Source organism: Carettochelys insculpta, chromosome 13, assembly GCF_033958435.1.
Source record: "Carettochelys insculpta isolate YL-2023 chromosome 13, ASM3395843v1, whole genome shotgun sequence".
In the NCBI taxonomy this organism is placed as follows: Eukaryota; Metazoa; Chordata; order Testudines; family Carettochelyidae; genus Carettochelys; species Carettochelys insculpta.
Window position 1 is genome coordinate 19,834,120 of NC_134149.1, and position 20,116 is coordinate 19,854,235.

At 44.4% G+C, this 20,116-nt stretch overlaps 1 protein-coding gene across 1 annotated transcript in view; it reads right to left on the bottom strand.

Annotated features, from left to right (window-relative positions):
- TRPC5 (transient receptor potential cation channel subfamily C member 5) overlaps positions 1 to 20,116 on the bottom strand; it is a 105,440-nt gene that overhangs the window by 23,376 nt on the left and 61,948 nt on the right. The window contains exons 4-6 of the mRNA XM_075007696.1: positions 17,124 to 17,263; positions 11,002 to 11,324; positions 2,963 to 3,158 (exon numbers count right to left, since the gene is read on the bottom strand). Of these exons, the coding sequence (XP_074863797.1) occupies positions 2,963 to 3,158; positions 11,002 to 11,324; positions 17,124 to 17,263 (659 nt within the window). The remainder of the gene's footprint in view (positions 1 to 2,962; positions 3,159 to 11,001; positions 11,325 to 17,123; positions 17,264 to 20,116) is intronic.

Sequence of the window (20,116 nt, forward strand, 5' to 3'; positions counted from 1 at the left end):
GTTCTTCAAGCTGTATAGTTCACATCCATTCCAATACTCACTTTCCTTCCTCTTTGTTGGCATAGCCAGCAAGAAGGAAATGAGGGAGAGGCAGGGTTGGCAGTGGTACACAAGGGCTACCATATTGTTACCACCCCAGGGTGCTCCACAGCTGACCCCAATTGGAGCTGCCAGGGGAAACTTCTGATGGTCACGCATGTGATGTGATGCCTGCGCACCTGTTTGGAAGGGATGTGAACAACACATCTTAAAGAACGTCTGTTACAAAAACGGGCAACCGTGTGTTCTGACATCTTGCAGCAAGTCACTTGAGGGACACTAAAAAACCAAGTAGCCCTGTAACTCCTTAAAGACTAACAGTGAGCTCTCATGGTGCCCCAGACTTGACTGTGGCAGGTCTTTTCGCTCATGTATGTATGAGATGGACACCACAACTCACCAGCAGTGTTCCCTCTCACTTTTTCCATCCCTGAGCAGAATAATTTTGTTACATGCACCAAGGCATGTGTGGATGTGCACCATCAATAAAAACCATATACTGCCAGCTGCAGGTGCTCAGGTAAGCAGTGCACCTGAATTCCTCCTGGGCAGCCACCCAAGTGCTCACCTTACAGGAAACACTGCTCACAGGGCTTTCTGATCCTCATGCAGTGAGCTGCTGTTATCTAATAGGCTTTATATCCTCAAGAAAAGTAGCATTAAGATAAGTAAAGCTGCTCAGTTCAGCAACCAGCCCCAAAAGGGGAGCTCTGTTTACTGTCTCTTAAGGCGGGTTAAGAAAATGAACCATGCTCACAAAACTGAATCAGTTTTTGATTAATTGCAGTTAGGGAACATATCAATTTAATACATATAACTCTCAGAAGAAGCAACTTTCTAGCCACACAGAATGCTGTAAGCCACAAATGCAGAAATGTCAACTTTTAAGAATTGAGCTTTTTGCAGGTTTCAGTGGGCTGCACCGTGACAGCCAGTAGCTTACTATCTCCTGCCTTCCTGGCACATGTAACTGTGGGAATTTCTATATTACATATGAGGTGTTAAGGAAGTATTCTCTGACGTTCCCACCATCCCCATCTGCTCAATGTCACAAACAATGGTAGGAACATTTTGCTCAGCTACAGAAGAAGAAATGCTTCCATGAGAATAGCTTATCTGAGCCGATTGTCTTCGAACAGATTTGAGGAAAATATTTGCTGTTCGTGATTGTTCCATGCTCCATTTATACCAACACCATTCAGCAGATGGGGTGTTCAAACTGTGTTTCAGTTGATTCTTATTCTTATTTATGGTGTATTCCCTGCTGCCTAACTCATGTGGTGGTGTTTCTGAGTTTGGGTAGGGTGGCTGGAGTATAATGAATAGGAAATAATAGTAGTGCCTTCCCAGGATCACTGACTGTCCTTTTTCCTCTCAACCTGCACTCCCTAACTCTTGCTCAAATACCTAATGTCATTGAGACTCCAGTTTTCCTAACACTTGACAGTGTCCCCAGTTCTGCCTTTGGAACTTCAAATTGGCCTGTAGGTACTTTAAAATGAGGGTGTAGTTTTAAAAACCAATGTAAACACTCAGGTACAGTGTTGGTCAAGTTTGAAACTGGACCCACAGCGCCAGACACAACTCATTCTGCATGAGTTAGCCTAGGTCGAGGTCTGTGGCTTTCAAGGACTTCTTTGTAGCTCCTGATGCTATAATTGCACGGTGTGTTTTGGTTTTTTTTTGGTTTTTTTAAAAAAAAACAAACCCTGATTATTTTTGATATTTTGGTGAATGTCTAAAAGCCCAATAATGAACAGTTAATATCTAAATAGCAAATGATATGTGATCTTGAAATGATGGATAACTCCCCCTTTAATAGGTGTAATACATTACAGGAGATGTGTGCACATTGTTTTTAAAATACGGGGTACAAAAAGCATGGTTTGATATTTATTAATGACTTCTCATATTCACATGCATTGCAGCTCTTAAATTAAGGATTTATTTTACTAAATTAAAAAAAAAAAACAAAACACACTCCTAGCTATTTTTGGCTGCCAAGCTCTGGCCTAGAATCGGTGATTTCAGGGTTGCAGGATCAGGCGCTTACAGGAGGGGTTTGCAATTCAGCTGGGAAGTAAATTATTTCAGTTGAGCCATTTTGGAATCAAAAGTGACAGATGTGGCATGTCCAAGGGAAGAGGGTTTGAATAATAAATGGTATGACTGAGGAAAAATGACACCAGAGAACATTTAAAAAATGAAACAAAGTGAAAGGGGGGGAAAACCTTTCCAATAAAACTGCCCAGCTGCGTTGGGTTTCCGGACTGCTATGTGGCATGTAAATATGCTGTTAGTGACAAAGTGATTAATACTCCTGAGAGCAGAATTTAAGAAAAGACAGGACCGTTAACAAGTGATGACTGCTGTCAATCACATTGCTCTAGCAGAGCAGCATCCATGAGTATAGAAACAAACTGTTTCAGTCTGGTGACCGGAAACTTCATCATCACATCCAGGTTTGCTGATGGGGGGGGTGGTAAGACCAAGGAGGCAATTGCCCTGGGGCCTGACAATCAAACGGGCTGGAGCTCTGGCCGCTGCCACAGTAGCTGGGGTAGTGGGTGGAGCTCTGGGCCATGTAAATCACAGCTGGAGCACCACACCGTACTGCCTGGAGCACTCCAAGGGCTGCAGGGAGGGGACTAGCATGGTGTGCTCTGGGGGGAGGGGTCTGTGCTAAGGGCTGGCTGCTTTCAGCCCCACCCCTTCTGCCTCTGACTCTGACTCTGCCTCTTGCTGAGATGCCCCCTCCCACACGCCTTGCCTAGGGTCTTGCAGAGGCTGTTGGCTCCCCTGGACACACTAGCTGGGAGGGGTTGAGAAATAGCCCCAACCAGCCTGGAAGAAACCCTGAGACGCACATGTGTCGTGTAAAGCCAATAGTTTGCAGGGCAAGATGGATGGCCGGACAACTTACAGCGATGAGCTGGTAGGAGTTGTTCATCATGGCTATGAGCATGTTCAGCAGCACGACCAGGGAGATGACATTGTACGTTCCGAACATGGTGGCCCCGACAAACTCCGTGAACTCGTGTCGGGCCCTCACATTGGTGACGTAGAGATTCAACAGACCGAACACAGACCAGAAGAGCGACTGAAGGGTCTCAAAGAGTCTGCAAAAAACAAAGTGCGCTTTACTACTTGGGCCCCTAGAGGGACAGGAGGAACACTTAGCTCTCTGAGAGCAGTGGGGCACGGCCACATAGGGCTTTCTGCACCATGGCCACGGTGAGGTGCAGATTGGTCTGCCTTGTATCTGAGGGCACAGTGAGCCGTGGCCGGGGGAAGATGGGCGCTGTGGGCCCTGCCCAGGGGCAGATAGCGCTGCCCCACTAGAGCCATTTTGCCTGCAGTGCACCCAGACGGGCTGCTCCCCACACTTCTGCTGAGAGGAGTGTGCTGTGGAGCAGAATTTACACCTGCCTTTCTAGAGGGTCCGTATGCGCTGCTCCCTCACAGGCTACAGTCCCTCAGCCAGCATAGGAGGGAACTGCAGCATGACCACAGCCTTCTCTCCCCCTTGCAGAATTGCAGTGTACTGTGGCAGTCCTGGGACTGTAATGACTAAGGCTGTACACACCTTGGCAGGTGCACCGGGAGACTCCCCTGCGTGCATTCACACACATACACAGGGACAGACACACTCTGGCCCCTGTTATTAAAGATGTGCCTGCCACAATATAATCCCTCCAGTTCCACAGTATCTACACCATGAACAGCTCTGCATGTAACATGCACAGGTAATAGTCCAGTCAGCTGTCACGTGCAGCACACGATGGCATGCGGCAATAATGCATCACTGGAGAGAAGGTGAAGAATGTCACATCCAGTTGTGCTTCCAGGGATGATATTGGCAGAGAGCATGAAACCACCTCAGTCGCATATTAACCAGGGTGCTGGGGCGCAAACCTGTGCTGTATCCTAGCATCACTGGTGGTCAAGAACCCCTGTATCATGTCTCAGCTGAATGAGAGACCGTACCGCAGTACAGGACTCGGTTACCCAGGAACCACTCTTCACTACTGCCTCAGAAGGAAGTGTCACCTAATTTAATGCAGCATGATCAGGTTCTCCTTTGAAATCACCTGACCCCTCAACTTTAGAGCCGTTGAGAGCACTCTGGGCTGCTATGGTTTCAGCCAAAGACAAGTGACCTTTTGCAGGAATGTTAAATACATTATCAGCAGTCTGAATAATCGCTCCTTTGGGTATTATTGTTTCAAGGTGTTAGGAGCTGACGTTCTTCTCTACCTTTAAGCTGTTTTGGTCTGGGATCACAGATGGCTTTTTTTAAAGAAGAATCTTATGGTAAAAAACAAAGTATAACTGAGAGAATATTACCTATTTGAAATGTGCTTGCAATATTCGTAATCTCTTATGGTGATTGTTCACACATCTGTTACATTCTTTGGCATTCACACTGGTCCAGAGGGGAGCTGACATTATTTAAATTTTTAACTCTTGTATTACAAACTGGGTTCTGTAGATTATGGGCTGAATTACTAAGTCTTTAATAAATGACCCTCCAAACCTTGATCTGAACTTATGAGAAGCTTATTAATTGAATCAGGAAGAGGTAAAAATGATTAAGGACCTAGGGATTTGTCCCCATTTCTTAAATCTGTGAAATTGTATCTGAACAATGCAAAGAAAAAAGCACATATGATATTGTTACATGACACCACCAGTACATCCACACTTAAAGGAACCACTCCTCCTCTCCCAGCTAAACAGCTGAACTCATTTGATTCTATTACCAGTAATACTTATCCCTTATATTGCTTTTCACCAGTGGGCCTCAAAGAGCTTTACAAAGGAAGCCAGTATCATCTTCAATTTACAGAGGAGCAAACGCAACTGATTTTTCAGCAAATAGTTTGTGGAAAAGAATATTATTATTATTAAGACCTAGAATAACAAATGAGGTATCGACTCATCATAATGAACCAAATGAATGAAAATTCACCTGGCCTAGCCGCTCAGCTCAAATAACATTAAATTAATATGACCAAAGGAAGAACGCAAGGGCTATCCAACAAACTACCGAACAACAAAAGGGAAGAACTCTACATAAAGGCATTCTGTTGCATACAGAATCGGGGGGGAAAAAGGACAAACAGAAGAAAAACCTAAATGAAAGGTGTGAGCTAGTAGTCAAAAGTGAATTATCTGACATAAAGATGCCTTACAGCATGCACTAATGGGATTAACTAAGGCCTCTGGGAGACATTGTGGCATAGAGTTTTTTGACTGAGAAAAGCAATTTCCTTGACTTGCTGCTTGAATGTACCTTGCAGGATTGCATCCTCCCCATCCAGCAGTAACCCTTGGGTAGGAACATAAAATGGAAGGTATTTGTTCAAGGATTTAGGACCAAGGGGTGACATTCCACCCTCTGCCCCACTAATATTAATGTGGAGTAATTCCTTAAGGGTGACTAGCTTGTTACTTCAGCCTTGCACCTTTGTAACTAAGAGTGGAATTTAGACCCTAGGTCAAGAAGGAATACTGGGCTTATACTCGCACGTGACCCTGAACGGTATCCTAAGGCATTAGCAGCCAGTGCAGTTTATCAGGAGCAGATGTAACAGATGTGGTTTTTCCTGAGGGCCACATTGTGTTACATTTGCTCTCATAAAATAGCATCTCCCTCCACAACCAGTGCCTTTGAGTTCAGTGTGGCTCTTTCCTCTTTGGAGCTCCTCCCTTCAGGTAGTGGACTCAGGAGGGATTCTGTCTGAGCCAGGGGTTCCTCCCTCAGCCCAGAAGCAGCAAGGCTGATATTTATGGGTTCTGCAATTTTGTACAAATTATAATATTTGGTTATCCTTTCCTCTCTGTCTAATGCAGTCAATGCTGCACACAATGCCTAACCGGCGATCTGAAGGTGAGGAAAGGGCAGCAAATGGGGTGGTTGCCCTGGGGCCTACCAATTCAAAAGGGCCCAGGGCTTCTGGCTGCCACCACCCCTGCAGGAGTGGCACTGACCAGAGCTCTAGGCCCTTTAAATTGCCATCAGAGCACCACCTGGAGCAGCCTGTGTGGCTCTGTGGGCTCCTTGCTCCAAGCCCACCAGTTCTGCCCAAGGCCCTGACCCTTCTTGGAGTGCAGGGCTGCCCCCTCACCTTGCCCAGGGGCCCAGCAAGTCTGCCAGCCCCCCTGCCCAAACCAGAAGTCCATGTCTGCTGTTGGGCACTTTGGAGGAGCACTCTTTTTAAAACAGAAATCGCTTCTGAAACTTGAACTCTGAGCATCTACCATGAGGGAACACAAACCTGAAGTGCCCTCTCAAAGCATCTGTGAGAAAGAGTGTCTGCTTCTCCCTCGGGTGCGCCGGTAATTTCCAGTAAGTCGGCAGTTTCTAGAGTATCTTGGAGAGAGTGGCAACCCACTTAACAACATCCCTCTCAGGGCAAAATGGTATTGCAGAAAACAAGGAGCCACTGACCACCCTCACCCACTTACTCTTGGTTGACTGAGCCTCTGTAATAAAAATATTCTTTAGACTGCCTGTCTAAGCAATAGACACACTCCACTTTCTTAAGCACAGTGGGTCCAAAGCGTACAAATTTGAATTATTAATGCCTTCACCTCGTTTGCTGTCACAAAGGAATACAACTTTTCCTTGAGCTGTGTTTGTGGGGCAGAAAATTTCTCCAACACATTAGACCCATCCTTGGGGCGTAATAAAAATAATATCACAGTAAATAGGTGTTAAATTTTAAACAAGTTGACCATGCGCAAACAGTGCGCCTGTTTCTCCTTCACTTAGATTATACAATTAGGTCTTATTATGCAACTGCCTTGGAACACTTTTAAAAAATCAAGGGGACTCATTGGAAGCATTTTGCATTCGTCTTACCACTAGGGATGAATTAATTAAAGCCAACTTGCGGTAACATTAGGCTTGATTTGAATTCATGCCAGTGCTGCTCATTCTAAGAGTCCCATAGATATAATTTCCTATTTTGCCGGTTGCCCATTCTTAGTGAGTTGCACACGCTGTGTGTCAGTTTGAAGAGTGAAATGTCAGCTTGCCCTGGGGGTGTTCATAATGACTATTTTAAACTTTTAAGAACATGGTGAATAAACTTCTTAAGCACCGTTCAGACAAAAAGGCAATGGTGATGTATTCTGCCCCCTGCCAAGGGAGCCAGCTCCTAATGTTCCCCACCTACTGCTGCTTTGTTTTAAACAAACCTCTGTCCCCAGATGCTGAGCCCCCTCACATGTCTTTTTGTGAGGCAATTTTGTTGGCATGAGGTTTAAATGCACAGGAGTACAGGAAAATGAGTGCTCTGATTTTTAAAGGACGCTGTCAAGTTGATTTATGCATTTTCTGTCAAGTGGTTCTATATCATTTTTAAATTCCCCATTGTGTGCTACACCCTCTTAGAAACTTGAAAATCACCTTCTGCCCTCCACCTCATTTCCCTCCCTCCCTCCCCACCCTAGCTCCTCTGTGACCAAATGGGCCTTTTCTTTAGTCAGTCATCTCATTTCCTTTGTTGCTTGGATGGCACTGAACACAGCAAATTAACTCGCTTGCAATAAAGATAGGCCCAACCAAAAATACTAGACTGAATACTCCCCTCTGCCCCATCCATCCTTCAACTCTAGGACTGTCTGGAGCTGGTTCTGACCTGAATGCTTCAGGCCTCCCACTTGTTAGAAACTTCAATTCATAGAGCACCATGTCCTGCCAAAACATTTCCCTCTATGGATCAGCTTTAGCTCAGCTCCAGAAATAGTATTTGTTTAGTTAATTTACTGCTGCAAAGGGAGCATAAAACATTTTAATAGGGGCATTAAAAATATTCACCCCAGGGCCTTGATTCTAGGTTGTTTTTTTTTTGTTTTTTTTGTTTTTTTTTTCCCATATGTATTATTCTGGATTTATATTGGGGTAAATGAGTTAACCAACCTCACCACGCTTCTGATCTGAAATGGTTGAAGAGCTCTTCTAAGTAGTATGATAACATGTCTGTGCTTCTCTTAGATCATCTGCCTTTGGTAACATTGATTTGGAGGGATTGTTGACATGTTGACTCTGGCAGCTGCAGATGTAATTTCTCATAAGTGGCTCTGCTCTTTTTGGCCACATCTACACTGCACCGCCCTTCTGGAAGGGGCATGCTAATGAGTGAAGGGGAGCATTCAAATGAGGAGTGGATTTAAATATATTGTGCTTCATTTGCATATACCCATGAGAGCTCACTTCCAGAAGAGCCTTTTCTGGAAGCAAAACCATCCATGTAGACAGGGTTCCTTTTGGAAGGAAACCCTCCTTCTGGAAGACCCTCTTATTCCTCAAATGTTTGAGGGTCTTCCGTAAAGGGGCTTTTCCTCTGGGAAAAAAAACCCCATCTACAGGGCTGCTTTTGCTTCCAGAAAAGGCTTTTCCGGAAGCAAGATCTCTCAGGAATATGCAAATGAAGTGCAGGATATTTAAATCCACACCTCATTTGAATGTTTCCTTTCGCTCATTAGCGTGCCCCTTCAGGAAGGGTGATGTAGTGTAGACATGGCCTTTAAGAGAAAAGCATTAGCAGGATAGTCAGAGCAGTTGATCTTCTGCCCTGAGGCCATGAATGCTTGTGGGGTGGGGGGGGTTGTCTATCAAAGCCTGGATTTCATAGAACCATAGAAGATTATGCAGGAAGAGACCTTAGGAAGCCATCTAGTTCAAACCCTGTTCAAAATCAGACCAATCCCAACTAAATCATCCCGGTCAGGGCTTTGTCAAGCCAGGTCTTAAAAACTTCTAAGGACAGAGACTCCACCACCTCTCCAGGCAACCCATTCCACTGCTTCATCACCCTCCTGGTGAAATAGTTTTTCCTACTATCCAACATAGGCCTCACACACTGCAGCTTGAGACCATTGATCCTTGTTCTGTTATCTGTCACCCCTGAGGACAACCTGTCTCCTTCCTCTTTGGAACCTCCTTCAGGTAGCTGAAGACTGCCATCAAATTCCTCTTCAAACTTTTTTCTTTTGCAGACTAAATAAGGCCAATTACCTCAGCCTCTCCTCGTATCATGTGCCCCAGACCCCTAATCATTTTCACTGCCCTTTGTTGGACTCGCTCCAATTTGTCCACATGCTTTCTCTAATAAGAGAACCAAAACTGTATGCAGTACTCCAGATGTGGCCTCACCATTGCTGTACAGAGGGGAGTAGTCACTTCCCTTGATCTGTGGTACATGCTGCTACTAATGCACCTGATATGCTGTCAACCTTCTTGTTGACTCATCCAAGTCCTCATCCACTGCAATCCTGAGGTCCTTTTTTGCAGAGCTTCTGCCTAGTAACTTGGTCCACAGCCTATAGCAATACATGGGATTCTTCCATCCTAAGTGTGGGATTCTGCATTTGTCCTTGAATTTCATCAGATTTTTTTTTTTGGGGGGCCCAATCCTCCAATATTTCTGGGTCTTTCTGGACCCTCCAGCATATCTACCTCTCCCATCCAACTTAGTGTCTTCTGTAAGCTTTCTGAGGGTTCAATCCGTCCCATCATCCAAATAATTAATGAAGATATTGAACAAAACTGTCCCCAGGGGCACTCCTCTAGATAATGGCTTCCAACTACACATCGAGCTCCTAATCACCACCCGTTGAGCCCAAAAATCGAGCCAGCCATTTTTTATTCACCTTATAGTCCATTCATCCAATCCATACTACTTTAACTTGCTGACAAGAATATTGTGGGATACCACGTCAAAAACTTTGCCAAAGTCAAGTTACATCGCATCCACCACTCGTGTTCCTCACATCTGCAGAACCAGTTAGCTCATCAGAGAAGGCAGTCAGGTTGGTCAGGTATGATTTGCCCCTGGTGAATCCATGTTGACTGCTTCTGATCACCTACTTCTCCTCCTCCGTAGTTTCCTAAATTCTCCTTCTTCCCTGCGAGAATCTAATGTACATATTGTAAAACCCATTTTTTTTAATCAAAAGCATTTGGGCAAAAGATGAATGGAGAATTTGGGAACATAACTGAGTTTTATCTGATACAGTATCAAATGGTGAACAACGTGTTCTGCTTGTTTGCATTTTTATTTATCTTCCATTGTATTTTTCAAGCAGTGTAAGAGCCCCAAAATCAATTGTATTGGTGCTGATTATTAGCAATATTACAGCTATTATTCATTAAAATAATGCACAAGACAGACAATTTAAGTTTTGTTTTTTTTTCAGCCCAGATCTGGGCCAATGACCATCCCAGCAGTTTATGTAGGAGTTCCTCAGTAAAGAACTAGCATTTCTGCCAAGATTTCTCAGACACTCCGAGGCCTACACCTGTGTAAACGAAATCACTGAAGTCAATAGTGTTGCACTGGTGAACCCAGCATAGGTGAGATGAGAATTCTGCCCTCGCTGTATTACAAGTGCTATCGCCTATCCCAGACAAGTTCTTTCTTTGGACTTGATTGCATGCAGCACTTTTACGGCTATCATGTATACTATTTTATTTTATGCATAGGTTTGGTCCTTCACTTTTATACTTTTTCTGTTTTTCTCATAATCACACTCAAACTAGTTCTTCTGCTGATCAACAGTGATTTCCACCCCCCCCCCCCCAAGGATACTGAAATTACACTGGGAATTACTAAAATCTCTCAGTATATATGTACAGAACCACCTACATTGAATGGGAAATGGACAGAAGACCTGGAGACAGCAACTGTTTTCAATTTTAAATTTCTATGATGCTTATTTTCCATCATGTGGCTAGACTTCGTGATCCGGAACTAGCACCTTGAGCTTCCTTTTCCAGACTGAGTGTCATTCATGACAACTAAAAGACAGACTTCAGCAAAATGTCTGCCCCAGTTAACTCAGACCATCCTTATATAACCAGCCAAATGGCCTGACAAAGGAAGGTAGAGGCTGTTGAGGTAGAAAGCAACAAAAGTCAGCATTAGAAACAGAAAGGGAATGGAGTCTTACGTGGAGAATGCATTGTTCTGTTTCTCACATCGGATCCCCTTGCAGTTGTTGGGTTCCTCCGAGGCACTGGTCTCATAGTAAAAATAAAGCTGGTTCAGTCCATTGGCAAAAGCCAGAAGCACCAGACAGTAGATAAAAAGGAATTTGAGGATGTCTAGCAGCATGCGTCCCAGAGAGATCTGCAAGGGGCCCAGGTGGGAGTTTGCTGTAAACAGGGATATGAGACGCAAGGAACTTAAAATGTTGGATATTGCAAAAAGCGCTTCAGCAATGAGCGTTGGGTGCCACATTTCCCATTCCTCCCTTGGACGAGAACCATTATACTGAAAGAAATAACAAGGGTGCAAGAATTAATGGTGCAGTAAACACTTTAATGTTGCCCTGAAAGCCACAACTGCTAACGACATTTCATTATGCAGTACACTAACCAGCATTTGAATACTTGAACAGATGGTGTTCAAATCTGGATCTCAGTTAGGGTTAGCCTAACACTCAGGGTTCAGATTTGAAAAGCTGAAATGGTTAAGGCTCAGGTTTGAATCCAATGGACTCAACCTCTCAAGCTGTTCCTGTGAGATTCTTTTCTCATGTGACATTTTAGTGAGAGCAGCTCTTCACTAGGTTACTGGCATGCTGACTGCATCTCCCTTTTGATTATGGAACGAAAATTTTATGGGGCAGTTCACAATTCATAAAGATTCTCTATCAGCTTTAAAATTCCAAGCAGTTCAAATTCCTCATTATTAAATTCAAGATTCTGATTTTGGTCCATTACCAATTATTTTTTTTCACTTCCAGATTGTTAATACACATTTGAAATGGTGCTTTTATACTCTGTGATAAGCACAATGGAAAAGGAAGGAAGGAAGAGAAGAGGAAAACATGGATGAACAATGGAATTTGATATCAGTAGCTTTTCTCCTACTACTTATATCAAATGCAACCAGCCTCCCAGAACTGAAATGCTTTCTTCACATTAATTTTCTTATTAGTTAATTTGTCAAGGTAATTTTAGGAGCATCATTTCAACAGAGGTCACAATTACAGCTGGAACACTGGATTCATCTGAATACATCAATTATAAAAGTATATGAAGGCTTTGGGCCAAGTGTAGCCCTGATGTAAGTGAATGCAACTCTACTGATATCAAAAGAATCAAGGGGGCCGATTACACCAGAATATCTCCTCCATTAGGCTGATCTACAATGGTGTAACCGAGATCAGAATCCAGCCTTTTAACCCCCCTGGGCTGAATTTGGCCTCTTAGTTTTTTTCTGTTAATTTACCATGTCCTATACAGAATGGTAAATATGGCAACAAGTGTCTTATAGCAACAAATGTTTTCTAACCTAAACCGCACGCTTGACTCAAAGGGAGGATTTTTTTTGTTTGTTTTTTTGTTTTTTTTTTTTGTAAGGCCCTTCAGTTTAACTCTGAAGCATAAAAAAATCATAACTTTTCAAGGAGCTAAGTAGAAGCTGCCCTGGGCTTAGGCATTGTAACACTAAAAATCATATCCCCGACCGCTGCTACCTCGCGTCATTTGCCAGCCCAAGTGAGCAGCCTGGCTTCCTGTGCATTGTGTAAGTAGAGTCAGGCATCTGAAACAGGGGACTGCAGAAGCCAGGGGGCAGAATGGGGAGCTGCCTGAGCTCAGCTCTAGGAAATGCTGAGGAGTGGGGTGGGACCTCAGTCCTGCCCCTCCCAGGGAATGAAGCACCTATATCTGCTCAGGATTCACAGCTAAGCTTGGAACCCTCCCCTGGAGTTAGGTGCTTTTAGCCCTTTCAAGAATAACAGCGTGGTTCCCCTCCACTCCCCACACCTTGTTAGCGCACAAAGTGGGAGACCTAGATTCAGATCCCACTTTGTTGGACTCAGAGCAAGGAACTGAACACAGTCCCCCACATATGTGCATCCTAACTACTTGGGTTTAAAAGTCATTCTCTTGTGGACCTAATTAACTTTTAAGTATTGCATACAAGGTGGGAGAGAGCAAAAGTGACCCTACCCCTTGCTGTAGCCCAGTGCAATCATCTGGGAGGTCCAGCTTCCTGTCCCACCTCCAGATCGGACACACTGGGGATTTAGAACCCAAGTCTCCTACATTGTAGGCCAGGACTGTTTAATTACTAGGAGATTTTATCACTGCTGGGCTGTCTGCTGGGTATAACAAGCACGCTCTGAGAACACCTAGAAGAGCAGACCCTGCAGGAATCGTAGACAGGAAGATGCCTAGTCTGTGAATCCTGCCAAGGCCTAGGCATGAGTTAGGCACTGGGCAGCTTGGTGTTCAGGCCTTAGGCAGCTTTGCACATAACCACAGGCAGCAATTTAGGCACCTCAGGGAATTTAGATGCCTACAGGGTTAAGCAGTAGCTCAGTGATGGTTTTGTCAGTGTCCGTGCCAGTGTCAGGGACCTACATCCTGCTTGTGAATCTAGCTGAGATACCCTTAAATGTTCACAAACCAGTGTGGATATTCTTTGCTAATACCTCACACACACACACGACAGAGCGAATCAAATACTTGGGAAGCAGATGTGCATGGAAAGCTCAAAGTTCTGCTTTGCACACTGTTGAGAAACATCCCAACAGCCCATGCTTCCCTGCCAGGATTTAGAGCCAAGTGCTAATAAAAAGAATTTGAGAAGACTTTTTTTCATTTGACAGACCTTTATTTTAAAGAATGGCCCTTTTCCAGGGCCGTCCTGTAGTGGTACTCTATCAATCATTGAAATCCCTATTTGGAATGATTAGACACATGAAAGGACTGAAATGGTTGTGGCTGTTTAGATCGTAGAGAGAGAGCAGTATAAAGAAAGGTGGGCTTGGCTCTCCCATTTACCCTTTCTTGAAAGATGAGAACAAGGGCATACTCAATGATCTCGAAAGGCAGGTCATTTAAAGCTGATAAAAAGAAATACTTACATCCTGCTCTGAATTAATCTCTGGAGTTCACTGGAATTAGATAACATTGATGCCTGAGTTTAGCAGAATTCAAAACACATTTGGCATTTGCACAGATAGGTGGAACGTTTAAAGCCACACTACAAAGGATGTGTAGAATATTGGAAGGATTATAAACCCCTATGCTTCAGAGTACAAGACAACCTCTGGGTGACAAGGATTATGAAGACACTTGGGTTCTGGCAGATTATTCCATAATTGATCAATCCAAGGTTTCCTGCCCCTTTCTCTGAAACACTCATTTAGGACAATGACAAATAAAGGATACTAGATTAGATGTGCTATGGGCTTGAGCTGGCATGGCTGCTAGCTTGTTCCTGTATTGATTTTGTGGTTCTGAGGCCCAGGGTGTAGCAATCTGAGGTCCAATTTTGCAGAAGTGGGCAAAGGGGGGAAGAGAAGCTAAGAGGGGAACTGTGCTGGCAGAGGATACTAGAGGAATGGAGGGCCAGCTGCTTAGCATTTAGTGGCTTCAGCTGTGCCTTGGGGACTAGTGCTGCATCTATGTCTAGGAGACAGCAAATGAGTGGAGAGGTGGGCCAGGAGGAGGAGCTGCAAAGCCAGGCTGTGAAAAATCAAGGGTGCTGTCCAGTGAAACCCCTGCTGTTCTGTCACCTGGGAAAGGCATGCCAGGACTGAAGGGTCAGGAACGTAGTGAGAGGTTGTGACATGCAGGGTGTCTGCGCTGGAGCTGGGAATGACCCTCTCTACCCACACAGACAGACTCACACATGGAATAGCGACATTCCACTGTGGGCAGAAACTTAGCTCTGAGGGCACAGAGGCACCGCACCAGACCAAAGCTGAAACATCCCCACTATTATATTGAGTGAGGTAGCTTGAGTCCTGCTAGAATTTATCTATCCAGGCAGGGAGGCTTGCTCCTGGCTGCAATGTAAACATGCCCAGGGCTTGCTGACACTTCGTGGGGTTAGCCACCCTTATGACTGCATGGGGGTGTGTCTGCCTGTGCGGTTCTGTGGTTTTGGAGGTGTGAATTCCTGCATCACAAAGAGAACGGGGGTAGCTGTATGTTTGCACCTATGCATAGCTTGAGTGGCGGGTGCTGCACTTCTGGGTGCAGGGGTGTGTTTTTGTTCATGGTGGCTATGGGGGTAAGTGGTGCTGTGGTTGAGAGAATTGCCAGGCTGCTGATTTGGTCATGTGATGTACGATTTCCAGCCATTTTATTGTTATTGCTCAGAGCCTGAATGTTGAAGTGTTTAATTTTCTCTCCTGCTGTAAATGTCTGGAGAAAAAGATGCAGTCTGGCTTGGCTTTCGGACTGCTGCAGAACAACCTGTTCAGGGAGCAGCAGCACTCTTTGCAAAGTGCTAATGCAGTGGCAAGCAGCCTTCTGCGCTGTAAAATGGCCCCCCTGCTGGTCTGTGTGTCGCAAGAGCTTATAGGACTGTTTTTTTCCCCCTAGCCTGTGAAATGTTCAGTTTACTCATCTCTCTCTCCTATCTCCTTCCATTGTGACTGACCACAAATCTTCCCATGGTGTATGTGGTCTAGAGCTGCAAAAATGGAAAGCCCTAATTGCTGTGGGACCAGTCACATTCACAATGCAGGGAAGGAGGTCAGTTTATGGAGAGCATCCCCTATGTATGGAGGAGATGTACTCTGGAGCAGTGTTGGGCAGCCTAGGATAGTGAGTGGGCTGCATGAGTGACCCTCTTTCTTCTCTGTTGGCTGCGAAATTGTTGTCACCAAGTCTCCTGGGACAGGGTAGCTTTGCTAATTGCACTTGTGGACCTAGAATTGGTGGGGCATGCTGATTGAGCCATAGAAGCACTTCAGATACAGAGGGAGCGCTGGCTCCCACAGACAATATGTACAATCAGCATGCACCTCACTTCACACGCCCTTGCTTTATGCAAGTGTCACTTTAGTAATAACAGCAGGAGAAATCCTACGTGGATGGAGACCAGCAGAACCTTGCATCCCCGCGTGTGGGCAACAATAAACACAATGTTTCCTGGGCCGCACGCGCAACCTCAACAGGCCATGTGGGGCCTATTGCTGCCATGGACATTTTCTTCTAAATGCAGAGGTTTGGGAAGATCTGACAAGGGGACGAGTGAGCGTCTACCAGGTAGCTCTACTTCCCTAAGCCCCCTGCATGAAGAAATGTTCCGATTTGGAGCCATGTCTAAAGCAGCAGGAATGTAGGTCTGGAGTTGTAATCTCAGTTGTGTATGGCTGTCAGAAGCAGGAATCCTGGGGAGCTGCTGGGGAAAGACCCTCTTAGTCTGAGAAGAGGGCTACTTTATTTTTGACTGATACAACTGTAATACTATTAACTTGGAAGGAGTTGCTCCTGATTCATATCAGCATGAGAGGAGAAGCAGGCTCACAACCTCTGTGGGCAACAGAACGATTAGAGAAAACTCAGTGAGCTGGATTCCGCAAGCACACAACTCCCACGCAAGTCTATGGGAGACGCTGCATTGAGGGAATGCAGGGACTGTGTGTGTGTGTGAGAGAGAGAGAGAGAGAGAGACACTCTCCCACGAAAGGCAAAGGGAGTTGCTGTGTCGAGGTACTGCAGGGATTGAACTCTGTGTGTGTGCGTAAGGAGAGGGCGCCTCTGGCTTCAAAACAGCAGCTGCTCCTGAAGCTGAAAGGTGCTTTAGAGGCTAACAGTGATCTGCCCTAGCTCAAGTAGTGGAGCATGGGAGTAAATCTGCAGCCTCACTGTAAATTCGGAACAGGGCACTTTATCAACTCCCCCATTTACATTGCAAAACTCTCATTGTTTTCTGCACTCCTTGTTTGGGATTCAATGTTACATTTTTGGGGGATTTAGCAGTGTGGACCCGGAGCTCTGTGACAATCCAGAAGCTGAGGCTCTCTCTTTACCCACCATTACACGGAGGACAGCGGCTATGTGAACTCCCCCAGCCGCAACATCCCTAGACAACGTACTTCCAAGTGAACCCAGCAACACAACCTCTAAGGGGCGAGACGCCTGCTCATTCTCCAAACCAATGCTGACAATGGTTTTCCAACTGAGTTTGCAAACAAAGATGCCAGCTAGGCCCCCTCGTGATGTGGGTTGTTGTTGTCTTTGAGATGGATTTTAGTGCTGACATTTAATTTCATGTGTAGCTTCAGAGTCTGTACGCACAGGCTCTGACTTATTGTACCTTGACATAAGCCACAATTTTCAGGGAGATGGTTGCAAGGTAGAGTGAATTCATGGCAAAGTCCATCAGATTCCACCAGTCATGTATATACTCGTTGAATCCGCCATCCCACATTTCCTTGATTTCTCCCCAGATAAAACCTGTGGGAAGAAAGAGAGTTTATCTGCATGCAGGAGCATTACTGGCCATTAAAGCAGAGCAAAGCCAATGTAATAAAAGGCAATTAATAAATTAACTGCTTGACGGGGGGGAAAAAAAACTGCCTCACCTTTTCCTTGCCTACAAAATGCAATAAAGCTGCTTACAGAGCATCTTACAACAGAATGGGAAATGCAATCAGAAGACAAATGGAGCAGGTTGAGTGTTTCACACATGAAGCACAGGAAGATGCTGCATGAAACACAAATTAATTGTAACTATTTTAAGTCAAAGTTCCCCTTTAGAAAGTGTGGGTCACCTGTCCCAGGGGAAGTTGTTATTGATTTAAATAAAAGGCTTCAGTGAATTCATTCATCTTAGTTATTACTAGAGCATCCATCTCTGCAGTGTCTAAAGGGTAATATAGTGCTCATTAATGATGCCGGTTTGACAGCCTGGATGGCTGATTTCTCTACCCTTGTTCATAAGCAATACTCCAGCTGTTTTTCCTACCCATGTGCAGAATGAATTTTGTTGTGTGCCAATACATGTACAGATGTGCACCACCAGTAGACCCACCTGTTGCCAACTGTGGGGTCTCTGCTGATCAGCTGGGTGGCATTTGAATTTCATCTGGATGGCGCCCAAGTGCTCAGTGCACAGGGGACAGTGTTCATAAGATAGATGGCAGCAACACAGGTTTCCCTCCATCCATCTTCCTTGGCCCTAAGATGGAAAGGTCACATCCATCTTCCAGGCACATTTGTTAAATGCCACCTTATTTCATGAACAGCAGCACTGGCTTCAATAGGATCAATAGGGAAGTTAGGAATTTACTACTCAACTTGAGTAAGGATGTTGGAATCTGGCATTCAGTGTATGCCTTCTTTGCTGAGGTTGCCTTCTTGTGCTCCACTTTGCACCAGTTGTGGTGGTGGGTTTTTTGGAAGTGGATATTTGTTCACTACGAAGTAGACTAAGACTATCAACTCCTTACACAAATGCCAGCCCCCAACCTGCAGCAGGAAATTATTCCCATTTGTTACGAACAGAGGCTAAGTTTGCCAATGGTCATAATGAAAGTCTCCAGGGCCCTTCACCACTCAACTAAGTGACCTAGAGTAATATTTGCAAAAGAGCCTATGTGATTCCAGTGCTTAGGCCCCATTTTCACAAGTCACATAAGTGTTTAGAGGCTTAAGGGTGTGTTTACATTACAGCTGAGTGGTATGATTGTTGCATATTTAATTTAAATCTACCTACTGTGAGTAACCATGGTAGTGAAACTGCGGCAGAACAGGTTTCAGCACAAACCATGCAATCCTGCCTGGATCCTGTGTACACACTTGGTAGCTAGACTGAGTTGACGTCCAGGCTGCTGCAGTTCCGTTGCTGCTGACACCTGTGCTTGCTAGATTAAATGTAGCCTGGTATCTTTGCACATGCTGCAATCACACACCTTGGCTGCAGTTATTCATACCCTAAGTCCCATTGAAAGGCGATGAGACGTAGGCTCCTAAGTGCCTGAGTAACTTTTAAAATGGAATTGTTGCACCTAAGTCCCTTAGCACTTATGAAATTTTACTCCTATCCCCATATATTTTATGTTTATAACACTGGATGTGACTCAAGCAGCAAGATTTAATCAGAAAATACAAAAATGCATTGAGAGAGCAGCCAACAAGAATCCAACAGAACTATCATGTGATCCTTCAAACTGGGCTATCAGTTGAGTCTGGTTTCAAGGATATTAAAGGTGCAATGTGCAGGACAAAGAGCATGGAAATTAACTATTGCAGACATAAAGTTGTCAATCACATTTCCTCAGTTAATGTCTGACATGTCATGGGTCAAGTCAGCAGTGTGTTATGACCAAAAAGGTAATTTTATTACTGCTGTCTTAAAATCTTTGCATATGCAAAATAAAATAATAAAATCATCAATGGAGCAGCTTCCACTGAAGAACAACTATGTTGTATTTATTGTGAGTAATCACGCTTAGTATTGTTACTATAGTTACTGTAATGCTGTCTGCACTGTACGTGCCTGTTCCTTCTCTCTCTAGCAGAGAAATTTCCAAAATAAAAAGGACACTAAAATAGTAAATTCTTCCCTACAGACTCATACTCATCTTGTTTGAAGGTCTTTTATTCTCCATAGAATTTACTATAATTTAAATGTAAAGTTGGGATAGAGGACATGTTAGGAAAAAGGGGTTGCTTCACTGTTTAGTCCTGTTTATTTGTGCTGTCGTACATTTCAATGGCACAGATCCATTTGCTAATTCCTATTGTTGTAGACTACAAAGAATCGGGAGCAGACAATGTGAAAGCTCTGGGGATAGACTGTGGGAAGTAGCACAACTTCTCCTATATTTTGGATTGAGCTGGTCAAAATGAGAAAAAAGTTTAACATCTTTGACACTGATGCATCTTTTCATCCGCATTTAGAATTTTGTAAAACTTGTGCTAACTAGCAGTAAGCTGGGTAAAACATAGAAACAGCATTTTTAGGTTTTGTGGAAAAAGAATGTGGCAATTTTTGTCCAAATTTTTGAAGTGTGTGAAATTATCTGATTGGTTCAAGTCTTAGAACATGTAAGTAAGCCTCATGATGGGCTTTTGAAGAGATATTTGTTAATTTATTATTCACGCTTGCCTTTCAATGCTGCAGCCTGATGAAGGGGCTGGTCTGCAGTTCAGGGACAGGTTGATGTAAGTTATGCAATTTGAGTTACATTAGTAGCGTAACTCAAATATTGACAGTTTAGATCTACTTAGCACAGGTGCTGCGCCATGCTGGCTCAACAGAAGAAAACTCTCCCCTGGACTCCCTTTATTCATTCTGTTATGGTA